Source organism: Pteronotus mesoamericanus, unplaced genomic scaffold (assembly GCF_021234165.1).
Source record: "Pteronotus mesoamericanus isolate MK-2021 breed Mesoamerican mustached bat unplaced genomic scaffold, CSHL_Meso_final contig_20, whole genome shotgun sequence".
Classification (NCBI taxonomy): domain Eukaryota; kingdom Metazoa; phylum Chordata; class Mammalia; order Chiroptera; family Mormoopidae; genus Pteronotus; species Pteronotus mesoamericanus.
In genome coordinates this window covers 15648119-15667054 of record NW_026555085.1, presented here as the reverse complement: position 1 = coordinate 15667054, position 18936 = coordinate 15648119, and the positions used below count along the sequence as shown (strand labels likewise).

Genomic DNA, 18936 nt, shown 5'->3' with positions numbered 1-18936 from the left:
CAGCTTTCACATATGGATAGTTCAAAGTCATTTGAGGTTTACCTTTTTAACAAATTAAGATAGAGGTGTATATATATATTTTGAACTACAACCTTACCACGGACATTTGTTGGGATTACAGAATGTCTTTAGCTTGGAGCATAGCAGCAGCTTACTAAATGGTTTTGTGTTTATTGGGTTAGTTTGATTCTATAAAGACTTGACTTTGATAGACCCTTTGTAGTTAAATTAATCTGGCACCCGAGGACTTTCCTTCAGTGTGATGCCCTACTCTAGGGCAGGTGTTCATCATTTAATGAAAGATAGTTGAGGCTTATTTTTAGTCAAGCAGAAACTCGTTTGAACATCTTGCCCGTACTAGGCCCTCTGCTAAGCCTCAGGGACAGAGACGTGAGGAAAGTGGACGTGGTACCTGACTTCACAAAAACTTACATTCAACATTAAATAAGTCCCGTTTCTTCAATGGTGCTGACTCAGTTAGAGAATTATGGATACCTGTCCATAACAAAATCTCACTCAGTGGATGTGAAAATCCTTTAAAAATCTTATATTGGTTCTCTCTCTCACTCTCTCTGTTTCTTGTTCATCTTCTCTCCCTTTTTCCCTCTGCTGGTCCCTCACTTCTTCTCTTTCTCTAAAATCAATCAATAAATTTTTTTTTAAATCTTACATCAAAAAACTGTAGTTTCTTAGTGTAAGAAATTAGTTGTTTTTCTTGTTTGAATAGCAATGTCAGTCCATATTTGCAATCATGACTTCCTCCACAGCATGCATTCCTTCTACCCCTCCTTTGTTTTATGTTTTATGGTATCAATATGCTTTTTAAACAACTCCCCCCCCCAGAATGGTTTTAGTTAGTCTTAGCCAGCTAGGATAATTCTGTCTTCCTTTTTTAGAAGTTATTATAGGAACCTAAGGGTAAGCAAATTGTTGCCTAGTGTTTCCCTGGAGACACTGTTTGGTGTAAGTAGTTGACCTAAACTGGCCAATCAAACTGAAAGGAGAAACTTTTCTTCCATGACTAGGAGAGGAGCCCCTTTTTTCTTTCCCACTAGATGCAAACAAGAAAGCATGCAGCCCTAGTTTTTACTAACAGCAAATTCAAGTGGAACAGACCTTATGATGGTGTAGACTGTGTGGAGGGCAGAACAGACATATGGAAGGCACTGAGTCATTGGTTTTGTCACTCATCTACTTCCTGTTATGTTAGATAATAAATGTTTTTATTTTATAATAATTGAGTGTATTTATTATCTATAATAAGTGTTCATTATTTTTAAGGCAGTTTGAATTGAATGTTTTATTGTCTAGAGCTGAAAGCATGCTGTCATAGCCATCAAAAAACTTCAGAGTTGAACATTGTAATTGAGTGTAACAAACAGGAACAGCAGTAATAGCAAAACCCCTCAAAATCTGCCTCTGACGTTATTTTTACCTTAGATAGGCAATTCTTAAACCAAGAACACATATATTGTTTTTGTCACTTATTAAGTACCAGTGTTGTAGCGTAGCTCTTCTAAAAAGAATAGATACTACTTTTTTCAGGTTTCTTTACTGCAACTAAAGAGTTTATTAGAATCATCTTTGAAATTGACTTAGAAATATCTTCAACTAAGGTCTGAAATGCTTGGCAGTAAAGCATGTAGTATGGGCCTGTGGTCAAGTGATGACTATTGTTTGTAAGAGGAGCTGTTATGACATTAACTATGGTATCTTCTGAGGCTGATAGACATTTGGTTGGTTTTGAGAGTAACAGATACAATAGAGAGAACCATGACATTTCAGCTCAATTAATAGTATCTCATTTATACAGAAAATGTATACATTTTTACACTAAAAACTTAATCCCACAAGCCCTTAGTATAATCCCTAGAAAATTATGCCCATTCCTAGTTTGGGTACCAGGAGCCAATTTATTTTCTCACGTACCAAATAATCAGTGAGTCAGAGTCAGAGAGAGCTGCGTATAAAGTCGCTGACAATCAAAGTCCATCCTGAACAGAGCCCCATGGCCTTGTAGCTGTCACCCTTGGAGTTTAGGCCACTAAGGCAGCATGAGAACCCCTCTCACAAGTGAACACAGAAGATTTTGCAGAATTTACTACATGAATACTGAGTGTTGCCATCAAATGCCAACTAAAAACAGAATGGCTGAACTGTCATTCCTCCTCCAAATAGTGGGAGTTCTGAAAATACATTTGGAGGAAGAACCCCTTGTTGGGTATTTCCCTGGAGCTGGGAAAGTCCTGGGCACACGCAGCAAGGGAACGCTTCCTCGTAATTCTACTGCTGGAGAAGAACGGTGGTTTTGAAGAAAAACAGGAAAGCAGCATGAACTCCCAGACTTCTTCAGTAGTGGTAGCATGCAGAATGAAGAGTAGCAGTACAGTGCCTCTAAAGTACATTGTCCTCTAAAACAATGAGTTTAAATGGAGAAATAGGGCAGGGATTTCTAGTGTTGTGTGAGTGTCTCTGACAGTTGATGATCTTAGCAGAAAGGGATGTGCTTGCTAGATGCAACCCCTGGAATCTACACCAAAGCCAACAGCCTTGATTTTCCTTGCAAGAGGATGTGTCATTATGCTAATTGATAGGGGTTGAATTTTAGTATGAAACAATCACCCTGATTGTTTGCAAGATTAACTCACTTACAAAGGCAGGCTTGGTTAGGAAGAGGGCATGTAAGAGCAAGATTGCAGTACTTGAGAAATGGAAATGAAGCCTGGGTTCCTTGGAACTAGAAACCGACTTCCACCTTTTTGTCCGTGTGTGACTCCCACATGCATCCTAGGGCACTTGTCTTGAATTATTGATGAAAATCATACAGCTGTTGGAGAATTAATCCAAACATAGGTCCAGCAGATAGTGGGTTGGTAATAGTATTATTCAACCTAACAAATACCTCTTGAGCACCTAGTATTAATATGATTATGATTTCATTAAGTAAATATTTATTGAGTGTATACTGTATGTCAGGGTAGGGCTTTACAAGTTATCTTGGAAAACAAAATAAGAGATGAAAGTCTCTTCCCTGAAAGAGCTTATAATCTAATGTCTAATTCAAGTCACTTTATTAAATACCAGGAAGATTCAAAGACACATAACATTCCTGAATTGCTGATAATGTAGTTGGAGAGATGTGTCACAGCAACATGAAAAACAAGGCCTGCTTAACAGTTTAAGATGGCACGTGAGAAAGGCCAGAGGATCATGTACATTGTAATTGCCAAGGGGTTTGGAGGAAGGGGCCTTATGGCCAAAAGGGAATAATCAATAAATAGCATAGAAGAAAGCACACCTTTCCAGCAGGCAGTGGTATCAAACTTAGAGGGAGACAGAACATGAAGTACTCAAAGGAATGTAATGGACCTGTATGCTAATAGTAGCAAGGCAACTCTGAGCACAGTTGTTTCTAAATGCTTATTTTAAAGATAATATAATTTTAATGATTGTGCCATACTAAAATATCTTCGCACAGTCTTGTATTTTAGAAGTACTGTAAGTAGCTCTTCCTTTTATACTTAGAAATAGCTGATCACTTTTGAGGAGTGAACCAACCCAGATCCCTATGGATTTCATGGAATGTTGCAAATTCAAGGTACGCGGTGGGCAAAAGTAGGCTTACTGTTGTGAGTCCACAAAACACAGAGTTTATTCTTGTATTATTAATTATTGTATTATTTATTTGTATTACAACTACAAACCTACTTTTGCTCACCTCGTATTCTGAAGAATTTTTTAGATAAACAGGTGCATCCCCTCAACTCCAGTTGTTACATAGAATTGCATTTACTTACATGGAACTGTATTTACTTACATAGTCGTTACCTAATGTTTTCACCATGGTGTGCCAATGTCCTGGAGGGTATATTAAAGGGTTAGGGTGAGGGTGGGCAGGGGAGATTTGGTTAATACCAGAATCCTCTATTAATTTCTAGCCATGCTTCTCCCTTCATTCTGCTTTACTAAGGAGCAGTGACTCATACAAAAGAGCACAGAAACCATTGGCAAAATTGCAGTCATTACTTTTCTTGGCCGTTTTATTTTGACACTTCATTACGAGGCTAAGATTCAAGCCTGTCAAGAACAAAAGAAGCACTTCAAGAGTGATTTTTGATAGTCCGAGAGGCCAAAGTGCTTCTAAAAGAAAGATGTTCATTTCTGAGTAATATTTCAGAAATGACTCTCTTTTCCTTTTATTTACAAAACAGGCCTCCAGCCCCTCTGTGGTGCACAGAATACCTCGGCAGGATTTCTCTATGGAGAGAAACAAAGGAGACTTTGGGCTGGTGTGTGCCCTGACCCCTGACCCCTTTTATGACAGGCTTTCGTCCCCCATCCAACTCAGTGACTGCACTTCAGTTTCCCCTCTGAACAGTTGTCTGCATTCCCAGGAAAGGAGAACTGGAATGAAAAGTGTACCACATCGCAACCCAATTGTGCCCGTAAGTGCTCTATCACCATGGAGCACTGTTTCCTAAGCCAATCCTCACATCCCATCACTGTCCCCTCCCTCCTTTCCCGAAGTGATCAGTTTAGGTGTTGGCTTATGCTTTAAGCAAGAAAATAAACTACTGAGGTTTCTGTTGGGACTTCTGGGACCAAACTAACTAACCATCGTCTGTAGGATGTGAATAAGGAATGGCTTGATCCTAGAAACTGTTGGCAGCTATTTTGAGACTACAGATGTAGACAGTGTTAGGATGAAGCTGGCACCCTAGAGCAGAGCAGCGGAGGCAACCTGGCTGCCTGGTAGTGTCACCGAGCTGCTGCAGTGACCTCTGCCTGCGGCCAGCCCCAGCTTTAGGCTTTTCAGAATCACAAAGCAAGTCATTCCCTTATGTGTGAAAACCAGTCTGATGTGGTTTTTCTGTCACTTGCAACCAGAAGCATCCGAAGTAATATAATTTCCTTTAAATAAAAGGTTTTCTTTCAAGATTTATTTTACTCCATGAAATAATGTATACTAACCACATCAGCTGATAGCTTTCTAAATACCTTGTGCTTTGTGAAAGGGCTGAGTTTCATTTACTTTGGTATGTCACAAAACAAAAGTAAATGCCACTTCTTAAGTTTTTCCTGGGAGTTCTGAAATTTAAAATATACCGAGATCATTTCTCTTGGGTGAGTACTTGATCTTAAGTCAATACTGTTCCTTTGGCCTTTTCTTTTTTGCTGAAAAAGTGATATCCACATTTCTAAGTCATAGCTCGTGCAGACGGGAGCTTCGCTTCCAGGAGGAGTAGCTGTAGCATTGCCATTGGAACGGTCCAGGCTGCAACTCTGAAAAGCAGTGACCTCAGAGGGCCCTCCCACCAGGAGTCTGTTCTGACCTTCCCGATGGAATAGAAAACTGTATGTCAGATCAAGAAGGGCTGAGGCCCTCCAGTCCTTTCCTCTTTGCCTTCTCATATGCTTTCTCACCTCCTTTTCCCTCTTTCCACTCTCTTCTCTTTTTCACGTGTTTTCTTCTTATTTTCTCTTCCAATTTATCCTATTTCAGTCTTCTCTTCCCATGTTATTCTGTTTTCTCCTCCCTTATTTAATATGAGCATCTACCTGTCCACTCTACCGGATGATGCCCACACCATCATTCCCAATCAAAAGCTTGGTACCTGAGCTAGCCACAGTGTTTCAAGTATAGCTGAGATATTCTTTGTAATATTAATTTTGTGTGCTTAAACTGGGGGGTTTGACAATCTATTATCTTTTGACATATTTTTCCCCCTTCTCCTTGTCAAGGTTCCCTAGGTCAGTGATTCTTAAAGTATGACCCCACCCAGACCCCCAGTAGAAACATCACCTGTAAACTTGTAAAAGGTGCAAAATCTCAGGTCTTTCCCCTACTGATTCAGAGACTTTGGGAGTGGGGCCCAGTGATGTGTGTTTTAACAAGCCTTCCATATTATTCTGACACATGCTGCTGAAGTTTGAGGACGGCTGATCTAGATTATTTTGCATCCTGCCACCAGATTGATTATATTTTCCTAAAAAATTTCTTAGGGGGAGGAGGTTGTGGGAAAAGTACTTCCCCTTTAATTCGAATAGCCATGCTTCAGGGAAGGGTGCCTGTGAAAGTATGTGTGCATGCTGCCTTCTCTGAATTCCAGGGCAAGATCATTCTATTTTCATAAGCTGCAGCTGGTAGCAACTAGGAATATACTTCAGAGCCCTTGTTCCTGGCAACAGTGGCCGTTTTCCAGCCCATGCTGGCGTTACCCTCAATGACTTCAAGAGAGGGATTCAGTCTCAAAATCAAGACATCTAAAACTAAAATCATTACCTTCCCCATCCCTCCCATTCCTTCAGTCCTCTCTCACTTCTTGATGGATCACTGTGCTCCTAGACAGCTGGGCTTTTAGGGCCACCTTTCACTCCTCCCTCTTTCTGGCGCTCCATGTCCATTCCTACCTCCTACATCAGGTCTTGTGCCTTAGCATCAGGTGACTCATAAACCTTCTCCCTTGCCCTACTGTCACTTCTTTCAATCCGTCTTACACTACATACAGTCATTTTCCTTAAATAATCACCTCCAATTGCCATTCTCTGGTTAAGACTCTGGTGCCTCAGCCTTCAGGCCAAACCCATTTAGCCTAGCACTCCCGACTCTCCAAAATCTGACACCAATTGTACCTTCCAGAGTGTCTGGGACATCCCTCCCCAGAGGGTCTATTCTCTGTCCCCTAACTGCAGTGTCCATTCCTCCCCTTGCTCTGGCTGTCTGCTGGGTCAGGAATGCCCTCACTCAACAGCTCTACTTATTTAGAGCCTGTCCTTCCATCAAGGTCTAGCTCAAGTTTCACCTCTACGTGAAGTCAACATCGATTACTCCAAGTTGGAGTTCTGTCTCCAGCCTCCAAATTTCCATGGGCCTTGCATTTCCACCTTTATCTTCAAATGTCACCTTTTCCACCTCTCCATGCACATTACTGGCTATGTGAGGCTACAGTCTGTGTTTTGCCAGACTTTGTGTTCTCAGTGCCTGCATACACTCTTTGAACATTTATCTACAAATGGGGAAAATACGCAAGTACAGAGTATTTAAGGAATTTTCAACATGTTTATATTTTAATGAGCTTTATTTGTAGATGTGTAATGTTCTTGTAAGTGTAAAAAATAAATCTGTTATAAATAATAAGCCTCATTATTTTCACTGTTTTGACATCAGAAGTAGTATTAAGAAAACATTCCTAACATGAACATAGCTCAGCTTGCTTTTGAAGAGCTTGTGCAAAAATACAAATCTATGAAGCCTGTTTTCTTTGACATAAAAAATTTTAATGTCACAGGTACATGTATGTTAGTCTTATATTTTAGACATTGAACAAAATTCAGTAACATGGTAAAATTCAAAAACACGTGTAGTTTTTGCCATTGAAAAACAACTGTATTTAGTAGATAATTGAGGTAATTCTGCAAGAATTTCCAAATATTTGGATTGGGAGAAAATAAAATTTTTAGCACCTATTATTCTGTTATCTGTATTATTAGTTCACCTTATTTTTCCTTTATAATATCAAAATGTTTAGAATGTAATATTAATACTGTTTTCATAAGTAATACTAATTTAATTACATAAGCTAACTTAACACTAAAAGAAGAATATGAAAGCCTCACTAATGCACAATATGAATGCTTCAAGAGCCTGAATTATAGTGTGACCTTACAGGAAACACAGTTTTATGATTTTTTAAGAACATCACAGGACCAATAATGAAAGAAATGCTTTCTTACAGATTCTAGTCGAAAACTCTTTTAATAAGTTGATAAACACTACTAATTTTTTTCTAATCAAAATATACATAATATTTCTAAAACATTTAAATTTGTACTGGTAACTTGCTTGTGAACATTGGTCTTGTTTACATTACTCATCTGCATGGTAGAGGAAGTACTTATCGAGGGCCTCGTATGTGTAATAACACTTACAGAAAGTTCGTTTTTACATGTCAGTGTTATTTTTTCAATAAGTACAATTGATTTACTAGGTCTGTAAGCATTTTCAGATTTGAAGTCCCAGCACCATGGCCCAGCACCTTCGAAACCCTCCGTGAACCAGCTCCTCCTGCTCTGCTCTGTCCAGCTCCATCTCAGCACCTCCCCTGCGGGAGTCACCAACTTGCAGGCCCAAAGCTGTTCCAGGGTCCCTTATAAGTCTCTGCCTTGGGATGGTTGTGCCTCTGCCTAGAGTGCCTTCTTCACTGGACAGCACCCCCTGCCTCTCTGGATTGCTTAGTGTCTTTGTTGTGCACTGCTTTTATCTTACCCCAGGGACTGAGCTCAGGGAAGTGCACTGGTCTACAGCAAGGTAATGTTTGAGAAGGGATAAAAGCAGAGTTATAAGAAAACAGGATTTGTTTGAATGAAGTGGAACCTATAAAACTTGTATAATTCAACAGTGTAAATCTAGCTGGTATTTTTCTAGGGCTGCTAGGTAAACATTGAATATTGGGGAGTCACTCTTATTCTGTCGAACATAGAAGTTATCTGAAAGAGTGATCTCATGTAATTTACTTCTAGGAAGGGAGCTAAGTACTGGGAATTGGTCATTTTATGTAAGTGGGAACTGTAATGTCTAGTTTCATGAGCTGGCATTCCTGGTCCCCTTCATTTGACAGGGGGCTCATGCCCTCCATGAAATACTTTCTTCAGGGACTTTGGAGACATCACTCCATTTTTGTTATTCTTTCCCTCTGACTATTCCTTCTCGATCTCCATTGCTCATCTTCTTCCCCTTCCTGATCTCCAAATTTTGGAGTATCTCAGGGCCGTCTCCTCAGATTTCCTGTGTTTTGGTTAACTCGCTCCCCACGTGCTATCATCCTGTCGCATGGCTTTAAATAATTGTCTGGATAATGACGACTCTGTATTTGTAGCTCTCATATCCCTCTGAACACCAGGCTCATTTCCTCAGCTCACCCTCCCCATCTGCTCTGTATGTCTTCAGGGCACTGGTCTATAGTACCAGGTCCAAACCTGAGCCTCATATGATAAGTCATCAACCTGTTCTTCCTTCAGTCTTCCCCGTTGCAGAGGTAAATAGCAGCTGTTTCCTTACATTTCCTCGGGTCAAAAACTTGGAGTCCTCTTTGACTCTATGTCTTCACATCTATAATGCAAACCCATCCTGCAGAGTGTATTCAGACTCTGACCATGGCTCATGGACTCTTCCTGCAATCCTCGTCCATGTCACTGCTTTCTTTTGTCTGAAAACCTTAATGGCTTCTTCCTCAGTCTTCTGGCTCCCATTTACGTTACCTTGTATTTTATTCTCAATGTAGTAGCCAGAGGCTGCTTTTACAGTTTAAATCAAATTTACTCAAAGCTATCCAATGGCTTCTCAACTCACAGAATAAAATGAAGTCTCTAACATGTCCCAAAAGGCTCTCTGTATGTCTGGGGCATTTCTCTGGCATTGCCCCTTGCTGCTCATCTCTAGCAACACTTGCCCTCTCATTGTGCCTCATCCTCCTACCTCTGGAATTTTGCTCCTTTTAATTCCTCTGCAGGGAATACTGTACCCAGATATTCACATGCTGCACTCTCTTTATTCCAGAGTCTGCCAAAAATGTCACCTCATCCGAGACCTTCCTAACCTAAGACATTTTAGCCCACACCTCAGTCACTCCCTTTCCCCTTATCTTGTCTTATTTATTATTCTAGTACTTACTCTCTTGCCTGATATATGCATTTCTTGTTTATTTATTCACTACCTGCTTACTAGCTCTCTACTAGAAGTCAGTCTTCATGAGAGCATGGATGTTGTTTTGTTTACTGCTAAATCTTTAGCACTTAGGACAACATACAGCACATAAAGATAATAAATATCAATTGAATAAATGAACGGAGATCTTATTTTGTTGTATTTATATCTTCAATATTTATTCTTTCCCACCTTCTCCAACACGGGGAAAATGAAGCTCATCACATTTTCTGTCATTTTATCATCTTTGTTATATACTAAACTATCTGACAAGACAGAGTAAGTGAACCAGATTTGACTAAATTTTACAGTGTAGACTGGGAAATATTAAAATTGCACATAAAATATTTCTTTCCCTAAAGTCCAGGAGAAAAATATTTAAGCTGAGCACTTCATAAAAAGTCGCTATTCCTAAACATTTACTTCCATATACAGGGCTGTATTTTCCTCTTTCACGAAACAGCCCCAGAGCAAGTGCCCTCGTTTTAGCCTCAGCCCTAACCTGAGGAATTCATTTCACTCCAGCATCCATCGCCCATCCTCCATGAGGACGTTTCTCAAAGTCTGACTAGAGAGTACCACTGGGCGCTTCCATCGGTACAGTCTGTGGTTGTCTTGCGGACTTGAGCTTTTCAAAACAGCCCATGCTGGCACACCATGTCCAGTCCCTTAGGATGTGTCCATTGGTTTATTCTTCATATCCTCTGCTGAATGGTTGGCTGTCATTTCCATATCTTTCTCTTCCTCTCCACATAACTCCCCCCAAAAGTTATTTTTTCGAGGTGGTATCTAAATCCGTAAAAAGGAAATGAAATATTTGCTCCAGAATTATCCAGATGGGTTTCTCTCATAGTAGTTAGTACATTATTATAAAAAACAATATTAGTACTTTTTCTTCATACCTTGAGAGTTTCTTTTTCTTTCAGCCCTTTAAAGATGTTGGCCCATTGTCTTCTGGCAGTCATGGCTTCTGATGAGGAGTCTGCGATCATTTTTAATTTTGTTTTTCTTAATTGTGTCTTTTTTTTTCTCTGCTGCTTTTAAGATTTTTTTCTTTATCTTTTCTTTTTAGGACTCTGGTTGTGATTTGCCTTGGCATGGCTTTCTTTATGTTTATTCTGCTTGAGGTTCATTAAGCATCCTGGATCTGTAAATTATAGTTTTCACAAATTTGAAAGTGTCTTAGCTATTACTCCTTCAAATACTTTTTCTGCCCATCTATGTGCATCTCCAAATTATGTGTACGTTACATTGCTTGATATTATTTCATAGGTCACTGGTACTCTGTTCATTTCTTTTTTTAGTCTTTTTAACCTATTATTTAATTTTGGATATTTTCCGTTGTTAAGCTTAATAATCTTTTATTTTGCAGTGTTTTATCTTCAGTTAAGTGTATCCAGTATACTTTTCATTGGAGATATTTTATTTGCCATTGTTAGGAATTCGATTTAGGTGTTTTTCTATATATATATATATTTTTTTTTTTTTTCACTTTCTTCTTCACCGTGCTTCACCTTTTTGAATATGTGGAGTAGATTTAACTGGTGTTTCCAATATCTGTCATTTCTGGGTCTGTTTCTTTTGAATGATTTTTTCTCTTGCATATGTGTCTTATTTTCCTGTTTCTTCCAGGCCTAGTAATTTTTGAATAGGTGCAATAAATAAATTTTAAGTGTGATGGATACTAGATTGTATTGTATTCCTTAAGTTTTAGGATTTATTGTCCTTAGACTTTAAGGAAAATCTAGGGTGGCATTTAATTTAAGATAATATAATCCCACTACTAAGGTGATATCTTTTAAGGACTCTACCCAGTGGTGCATGTGTTGCAAGATCTTTGCACTCTAGCTTGTGCACGACTAGATGCAGAAGCCTCTAGGCCCCTGCAAGGGATGCAGACTTCCATGCCTTGTATGATCTCTGGGCATTACTCAGTTTATTGCTCTTTGTCTTTTTCATCTTTCTTCTCCAGCTTCAGTAGTTTCTTCTCACACGTGCAGAGATCAGGAGTCAGGCAAATACTCAAGGAGCCCCCTGGGTAGGTCCCTGGAGCACTCTTGCTGTCCCTGTGAGCACATCCTCTCTGATATATATCCATTCCTGAAAATTCTAGTTTTTTTAACTTGCCTGAACTTTGATCTCTGTCCACTTACTTTAGCAAGACTCTCAGGTCAGTGGAGGCTTTTCCGTTCTTGCACTGTGGCCTGGAAACAGCCATAGGCAGTAAGCTGGGGCAGTCACAGGGCTCACCTCATTTCTTCCTCTCTTTCGGGGCCTTTTCATTCAACACTGTGCATCTTGCCCAGTTTTCGAGTGTAGGATAACCTTGACTCCTGTCAGTCCATCATGGTTACCAGTGGATGTTTTAATTTGTAAGAAGTTAGACAAAAATTTAGTTTGGAGAAATTCTGAGCCTATACACTAATTAGCAAAATTCCTTATTTTTGGAATTGCTGCTTAATTTGATTTGAATCAGTAAAGGTTGGGTGTGTTCTGTTTCATAAACATTGATACTGTGTTGGAATACATTATCTTTAGCATTTACAAGTAAGTAGGGTTAAATTTGCATCATAAATATTCATGAAGAATTGATGTGGTGTCCAAGTGGGTTATAATAACACCTGGAATGCTCCAGATTTCATTTGAAATAAAATATAGCCAAGATGTTTCAATAATACCAGTGGGAAACAAATCTAATTACCTGATATGAGTATCAGATCATTTATATTCATTTACTCATCTGATCCACAAATATTGAAGATTTAAAGATAAATAAGACATAGTTTCTGCTTTCTGAAGGTTGTAGTCTACAAGAGGAAATAGACATACAAACAATTAACTGTAATATGGTAGGATGTAGCAGGATTGGAGAGTAAGGACATTAGTTGAGGGATGTACAAAGTGCCACAGAAACACAGAGAAAGTTGAAAAAGGCAGGAAATTAAACCTGCTTAATAAAAGGCATCACCTCCCATCATCTGTTCATTTATTCAGTTAACGTTATTAGGCATCAGTAGTGTTCTCTGAACTGTGCTAAGGCCCAACAATGCAATTCCCCCTCTAGGAGAGAAATCTCTAATAATCACAATTCAGTGCAATAGGTGCCATGGCTGAGAGGTGCACAGGGAGTCATGGGAGTGGAGAGGAAGGGCACCTCGGCCCAGAGGCAAGTGATGTGGGACTGCCTCCAAGGGAAGCTGAGTCCCAGACAAGAAAAAGGCTTGTGGTAGAGAGTACCACCAGGCAGAGACCACCAGGTATGCAGTGTGGCCAGAGCTTGGGATTCAAAGAGAGGCTACTGGGTAAACAGCTAGAGGGCAGATCTTTAAGACCTGGCTGTGTTCTCCTATAGCACTTGGAAGAAAATAGGTAGTCTCTCTCTCTCTCTCTCTCTCTCTCTCTCTCTCTCTCTCTCTGTGTGTGTGTGTGTGTGTGTGTGTGTATAGAATGAGACAGTGATAGATTTATGTCTTAGGAAGTTCACTCCATTGATAGAGTTGAGGGAAGTGAAACTGAAAACAAAAAGACCAACCTGAAAGCTAAACTGATTCAGTAATCCAGGAAATATATGAATAAATGATAGGGACCACAGTGAGGGAGAAGCAGAGAGACTGAAAACAAAGGGGTAAGGAGAGGGAGTGGGGAATCATTTAGAAGGTGTAACAAATGGTCTCAGTGCTTAAGTGGATATGGAGGGTGATGAAGAGGATTGAGTGTATGATGACTTCCAGGTTTCTGACCTCGAGAACTAGTTGTGTTCATTGGGGCTATGACCTCTAAAGGGGTTTGCTTACCCTGTGGAGAACTCAAGACAATCCACTGGAGCAAAAGGAAAACTAGCAGAATTCCATTTATATTTTTCTCAGTTTTTTAGTTTCTATTTGTGTGTGTCTTACAAAGTAGACAGTAAACTCATTCAGTAGCACTTGTACATAATTTATGGGGAACTTGAGGTGCCTATAGAACATTTAGGCAGTAATTTCCAGTGGGTAATCAGGGTCTAGGTCAGATGAAACTGTCCAATAGAAGTTACTATGATCGTGGAAACACTAAATATGTGCTGTCCAGTATAGGAGCCAATAGCCATGTATGACTGTTGAGCACTTGAAAAATGACTAGGGCAGCTGAGGAACTGAAAAATTTTTTAATTTATTTAAATTTAAATAGCCACATATGGCTAAGGGTTACCATATTGGAAAGCACAGATATAAACTTAGAAGAGAGACCCAAGCTTTCATTTATTAAGTGCTTATATTGGCTAAGCATGTTACATACATTGTTCAGTAATTTAATCATCCCAACTACCCTATTAAGCAGACAGTTTTATACAGGCACAACTCAGAGATATTGCCAGTTCAGTCCCAACCACCACAATAAAGGGAGTCATAGTTTTTTTGCTGGCGAAGGGTTTTTACCTTCAATTTGTAAAAAACACAACATTTGTGAAGTTCAGTAAAGTGGAACACTATAAAATGAGGTGTGCCTGTAGAAGGAAAGAGTACGTTCTTCCTTTATCCTTTTGATAGTAAAAGTATATATTGCAAAGAAGAGCATGTTTGCTTTGAAGTACGTGTACTTTTTAGATATTCTGTATCGGTGGAGAATGTTTATTTATCTTTCATAACCAAGTAACAATTTTATATTTTTCTTTCAGGTGGCTTGCTCTGTTAGAGATTCAAATGTGCATTATTTTATTATTTTATTATTATGACTGTAGTCTTCTAGATCCATTGCCAAAACAGGTAAGTTTTTCCAGAATTTTTGAAGAGTATGACTTTCAAATTTGATAGAAACTCTCATCCCTTGGTTTTAATTACTAGAGATGAGCTACTGATTTCCTCGATTAGCCTGATCTTAACAGGTGCCTTACATTGAACCAGACTGAGAAGAGCCTCCCTTCATTCTTATCTATGTGCTCCATCCTCACAAGACTGGGACCTAATAGTAGTGTTCCCACCATTTAATGTTAGAACCTCTTCTATGAATTTACCAATTTTAACCCCTTTCAACAAACATGGCCTTGATGTTGAACTTGTGTCCTTAAAAAGCTATGTATGTGAATCCAAAAGTGAACTGTCAGTTTTGGAGACAAGTCATAGCCCTTGGGCCAAAACTAAACCAAGAGTAGAAATGGTGAACAAAAATGAAAAGGCCATGACTTTTCCCAGGCTCTGACCATTGAATATTTTAATCATTTAAATCCTCCATTTTCTACAGTTCTGTTCTCCTAGACCAATGGCCCTGAGACTCGTGGGAGCATTAGAATTGCCTGTGGGGCCCCTTAGAGCACAGCACCCGGGCCCCGCCCCTAGATTTTCTGATTCAGTAAGTGGGGAGAGAGTCAGGAATTTCCACTACTGCTGCTGTTCTGGATACCACAGTTTGAGGACCGCTGTCCAGGGAAATAAGGGGAAATGCAATTTAATTACAAATGTTTGGAGGTTATTTTGAAAACTGGGGATTAGGTGCTCCTTAAACTGAGGTGAAGCTCGGAAATTAAGCATTGTGTTCACAATCACAGGGCTATTCACATAGCATTTTGTGCTTTGGCTTATGCTTGACACAATAAAGCTCATATAAGGAGAGATAAATGAAACTCCTGGGTGACATTTCAATAGAAATCATGTCAGTGCATAAGTGACACAGACAATATCATATCACTCACAAAGGTGCACATTTCAGCACTTTCCCTTGATTCCTCTTGCACTTCTATTTGAGAACAAGCAACTATCAGTCATGAAGAGCTCTCAAAATCCTACAGTGAAAGGAGAATCAAAATACCCTTCATGAAGGTTCTTGGCTGAGTACCGTTTTGTTAGCAAAATGAAAACTAGAGCCAAATACTGGTCCCTGGTCCCCCAAGTTAGATGTCACAATTTTGCCCAGGACTGGCTCAGCATTCAACTATTTTCCCACTGGCAAGACACAGAAATGCCTCCTCAGGTGAGATGGATGACATTTTTCAAAACTGTGTAACATCTGTCACTGGAGATCGGGAATTTTGACCAGATCCTTAAGCAAGATTTTTCCCAGCACTTTCTTCCTAGCTAAGAACTCTGTTACTTGTGTTTATTATGCTGTTTTATATACATCCTATTTCTGTTTTGATACTACTAAGAACTTTTTTTTTAAAGAAGTGGTATCTCAGTTTGTCAAAAGTATAGGTCTAGGTGAATTTTCATGACCTCAAAGGGCATTTTATTTAATTCTTATTCTAGAAATTAAAAAGGTTAATTAAAATTATTTAATATGGGACTTGTTCTATTGGAACACTAAGTTGTAAAATGGGATGATCAAAAACTGGAGGAAATGATCTTCAGATTACCAAGCTCTTGTAGGTCCTGGGAGCGGATGAGTTGCCTGGGCATGTTCTAGACACTCTTTTATCAAGTGCAGAGAGATCAGTGGACCTGGAAAGCAGCTCCCTCAAAAGAATATGCTTGTCATAGTGGCAAAAATCAAATGCTAGCATCCCCAATGTAATTTTGCAACAGCCCAGTGTTTTATTTTATTTTATTGAATTTCAGTTGTCTCCCAGTAAGGACCAAACAATAAGGAAACACTACACAGCTCTCCAGAATCCATGATTAGGCAGCAGGGCCCCACTGCTGGCAATGACAGCTATTTCTTTTTGAGCCCTCCTAAGAAGACCAACTCCAATTCTCTTGCTAAAACAAGCACATTTTTGCTAATACAGTGGCACTCTCTTTGGTTGGCTGGTTTTATTCTGTGTTACCTTTTGGGGGGTCTATGAATGCTTAGGAAATCTCAGAAAACCTATGGATTCCCTTTCTAGAAAAATACACTCCTCTTCATACACACAAAATTGTGGCTGCAATTTCAGAGTCCATGGGAACCCCGCACACATTCTCTCAATTCCCCTAAGAGGCTCCTTGCTAAGGAGCCCATTCTGTGCCCGGTTGCACTCACACTTGACAGTAGACTGATGACTTAAATTGGATCAGTCTTCTCTTTCCTCACTTCTCACCTCCCCCTCAACCCTCAAGGTTGGCAGAAGAGCTTGCTTCTCCGTTTCAGGCTCCAAAGTCTCAACCACCTCTGTATTATTTGCAATAAGCTGAGCTGCTCTCATCTACCATATACATTCATTCCTTGTTCAGAACTAGGGAGAAAGAAATCAGAACATTTGGAACCCACAAAATATTCTTTTGGAAGTTACAATCTTTGGCATACTGTAATAGTACTTCATTCGTACCACCAACGCCTTGTTGCTTTTTAAACGTCTGTGACGTGTGCCATAGAGGTCTCACCCAGGGATTATAAATGAGCTGTCGCAGTTTGAGGCCGGATATGTAGAAGGTGCCTTATTTGTGGTGTCCTCTTTAGTCAAACAAAGTGAAGGGAGGATGGCAGGCAAAACGGTGATGGGATTGCCATTAAGAGAAGGGATTGCCTTCTTTTCTGTCCCTTGAATGGGAGACTCGAACTGATGAAATTCATCAAGCAAACACTTCCAGTCTTCTAAATCTAAACTCTTGTGCCTTTTAGGGATAATTGTTCTATAATTGAATAAACCTTAGGTCTAAAACTGTTGGCTTTGTCTCTTAATTTCCTCATTTCTGCTTTTAGCATTCTCTCCATTTGCTGGGTGTTCCCCAGCCAGAAGGACAATGCCGGATGCAATACAAACTGAGAAAATGACCCCTGGGCTAAGGAGGGCCAGGCGGTCTGGAGGAGTGGCTGCCTCTCATCCACTTGCCTGGCAGCACCTAGGCCTGACCGCGACTAAAACAGGCGGCTGAACCTTGCTTTAGTATTTAGGTGCAGAAGATGTCCGAATGGTGCCTGTGTTTGGAATCTCAAGAGTAGACCAAGAATCTGACATCACTCTCACTGATAGAAAGGCCAGAACACATGGTTTACAGAAAATGTTTAACTGATCAAGAAGAGGAAGCATTTCTTAAGAAGTTGGAATTTAGTTCATGCAAAACTGTACTAGAACTTTGAATAGAAATAATGCCATTTGAATGAAAATCTTAGTAGATTAATTCTGTGAAGACAATATACTTAAATTTCTGTTTTCAGGAAGACTAGCATCAAAAAATGTTAAATTATGACTTCTGGAAAATATCTATTTTTCTCAGTATGGTTTTTAATTAGCAGTTGGAATTATTGAGCTCTATTAATGTAATTCTTTATCGTAAACATGTCTAATGCTAAAAGTATGAATACAGTAAGAGCTTTCTAAGACCTGTGAAGACTGGAAGCATGTCTACACTCATTTCTATACACATTTGGGACAACACCTTCTCTTTAAGGCATGTTTAATAAATGTATGTAGATTGATATATTAATTTGTATTTTAATTACGGTGAAAGCACTCTTTTAATGCAAGGTGTTTGTAATTACACCTTAAGATAATATTTTTGCTAATGTATGGAAATAAAAATGAGTGCCAAGGCAAATAACAATGTTTGACTCTATTACTTGACTTATACTTGAAATATTTACTGTGAAATCCAGAAAAGAAATTCAGTCATGTTCAGGGAGAAATATATCACAATAATAATGATCAGTGATGTCATGATTTTTCCTCTAATCAATAAAACGCTGCTAGCTTCTTTTATTTCACAATAAGTAAGCTTTGTAGCGAGTGCATGTTGTACTCTGGACTATTTGCTCCCTGTGCTAGAATTGTCTCTTGGGGTTGGTAATGATTGCTTAGTCATCTATTTCCTATCAATGAGCAGATGACTCCCTAGGAGAAAATTAAGTGCTTTGGAGTATATTAACCTTTCCTGACTAATGCAGTGATTAGCTAGCAGCTTGTAGCTCAGCTTAGCAGGCTTAGGGGCCTGGAGATGGAAGGGGCTGAGGAAAGTGGGGGAGTCCACGGCAGATCTGAGAGTTGCAGACTGTAATCTGGCAAACGCCACTAAATACAGCAGGTATGTTCCCAGGGAAGGCTCACCGTGAAACACTATTTGCATGTGATACACACGTCAGCTGAATTTGCAGCCACTCAGGGCTAGTGTTTATCTCATTATTGCTTGGTCACGATGTATGTTAGTTGACAAGTTTATGCACAACCATTTAGTTTATAAAAAGAATTCATCACTTATTTCTGCAATTCTGTCAGTAAATACATGAGCTCTTTTGTTCTAGGCTACCAAGTAAAGATGAAGATATAATCTATATCCATTTCTTTCCTTAGAACAAGGAAAAGGAGAGTTTTTAAAAATTTTTTAAGTATATTTTATTGATTATGCTAT

The 18936-nt window shown here is 39.3% G+C and overlaps 1 protein-coding gene across 3 annotated transcripts in view; it reads left to right on the top strand.

Annotated features, from left to right (window-relative positions):
• LOC129067505 (24-hydroxycholesterol 7-alpha-hydroxylase) overlaps positions 1-18215 on the top strand; it is a 72695-nt gene extending 54480 nt beyond the window's left edge. For all 3 annotated transcript variants that reach the window (XM_054569453.1, XM_054569455.1, XM_054569456.1), the window contains exons 11-12: positions 14358-14445; positions 17294-18215. In XM_054569453.1, the coding sequence (XP_054425428.1) occupies positions 14358-14445; positions 17294-17365 (160 nt within the window). In that variant the 3' untranslated portion in view covers positions 17366-18215. The remainder of the gene's footprint in view (positions 1-14357; positions 14446-17293) is intronic.
• The last annotated feature ends 721 nt before the right edge of the window (positions 18216-18936 follow it).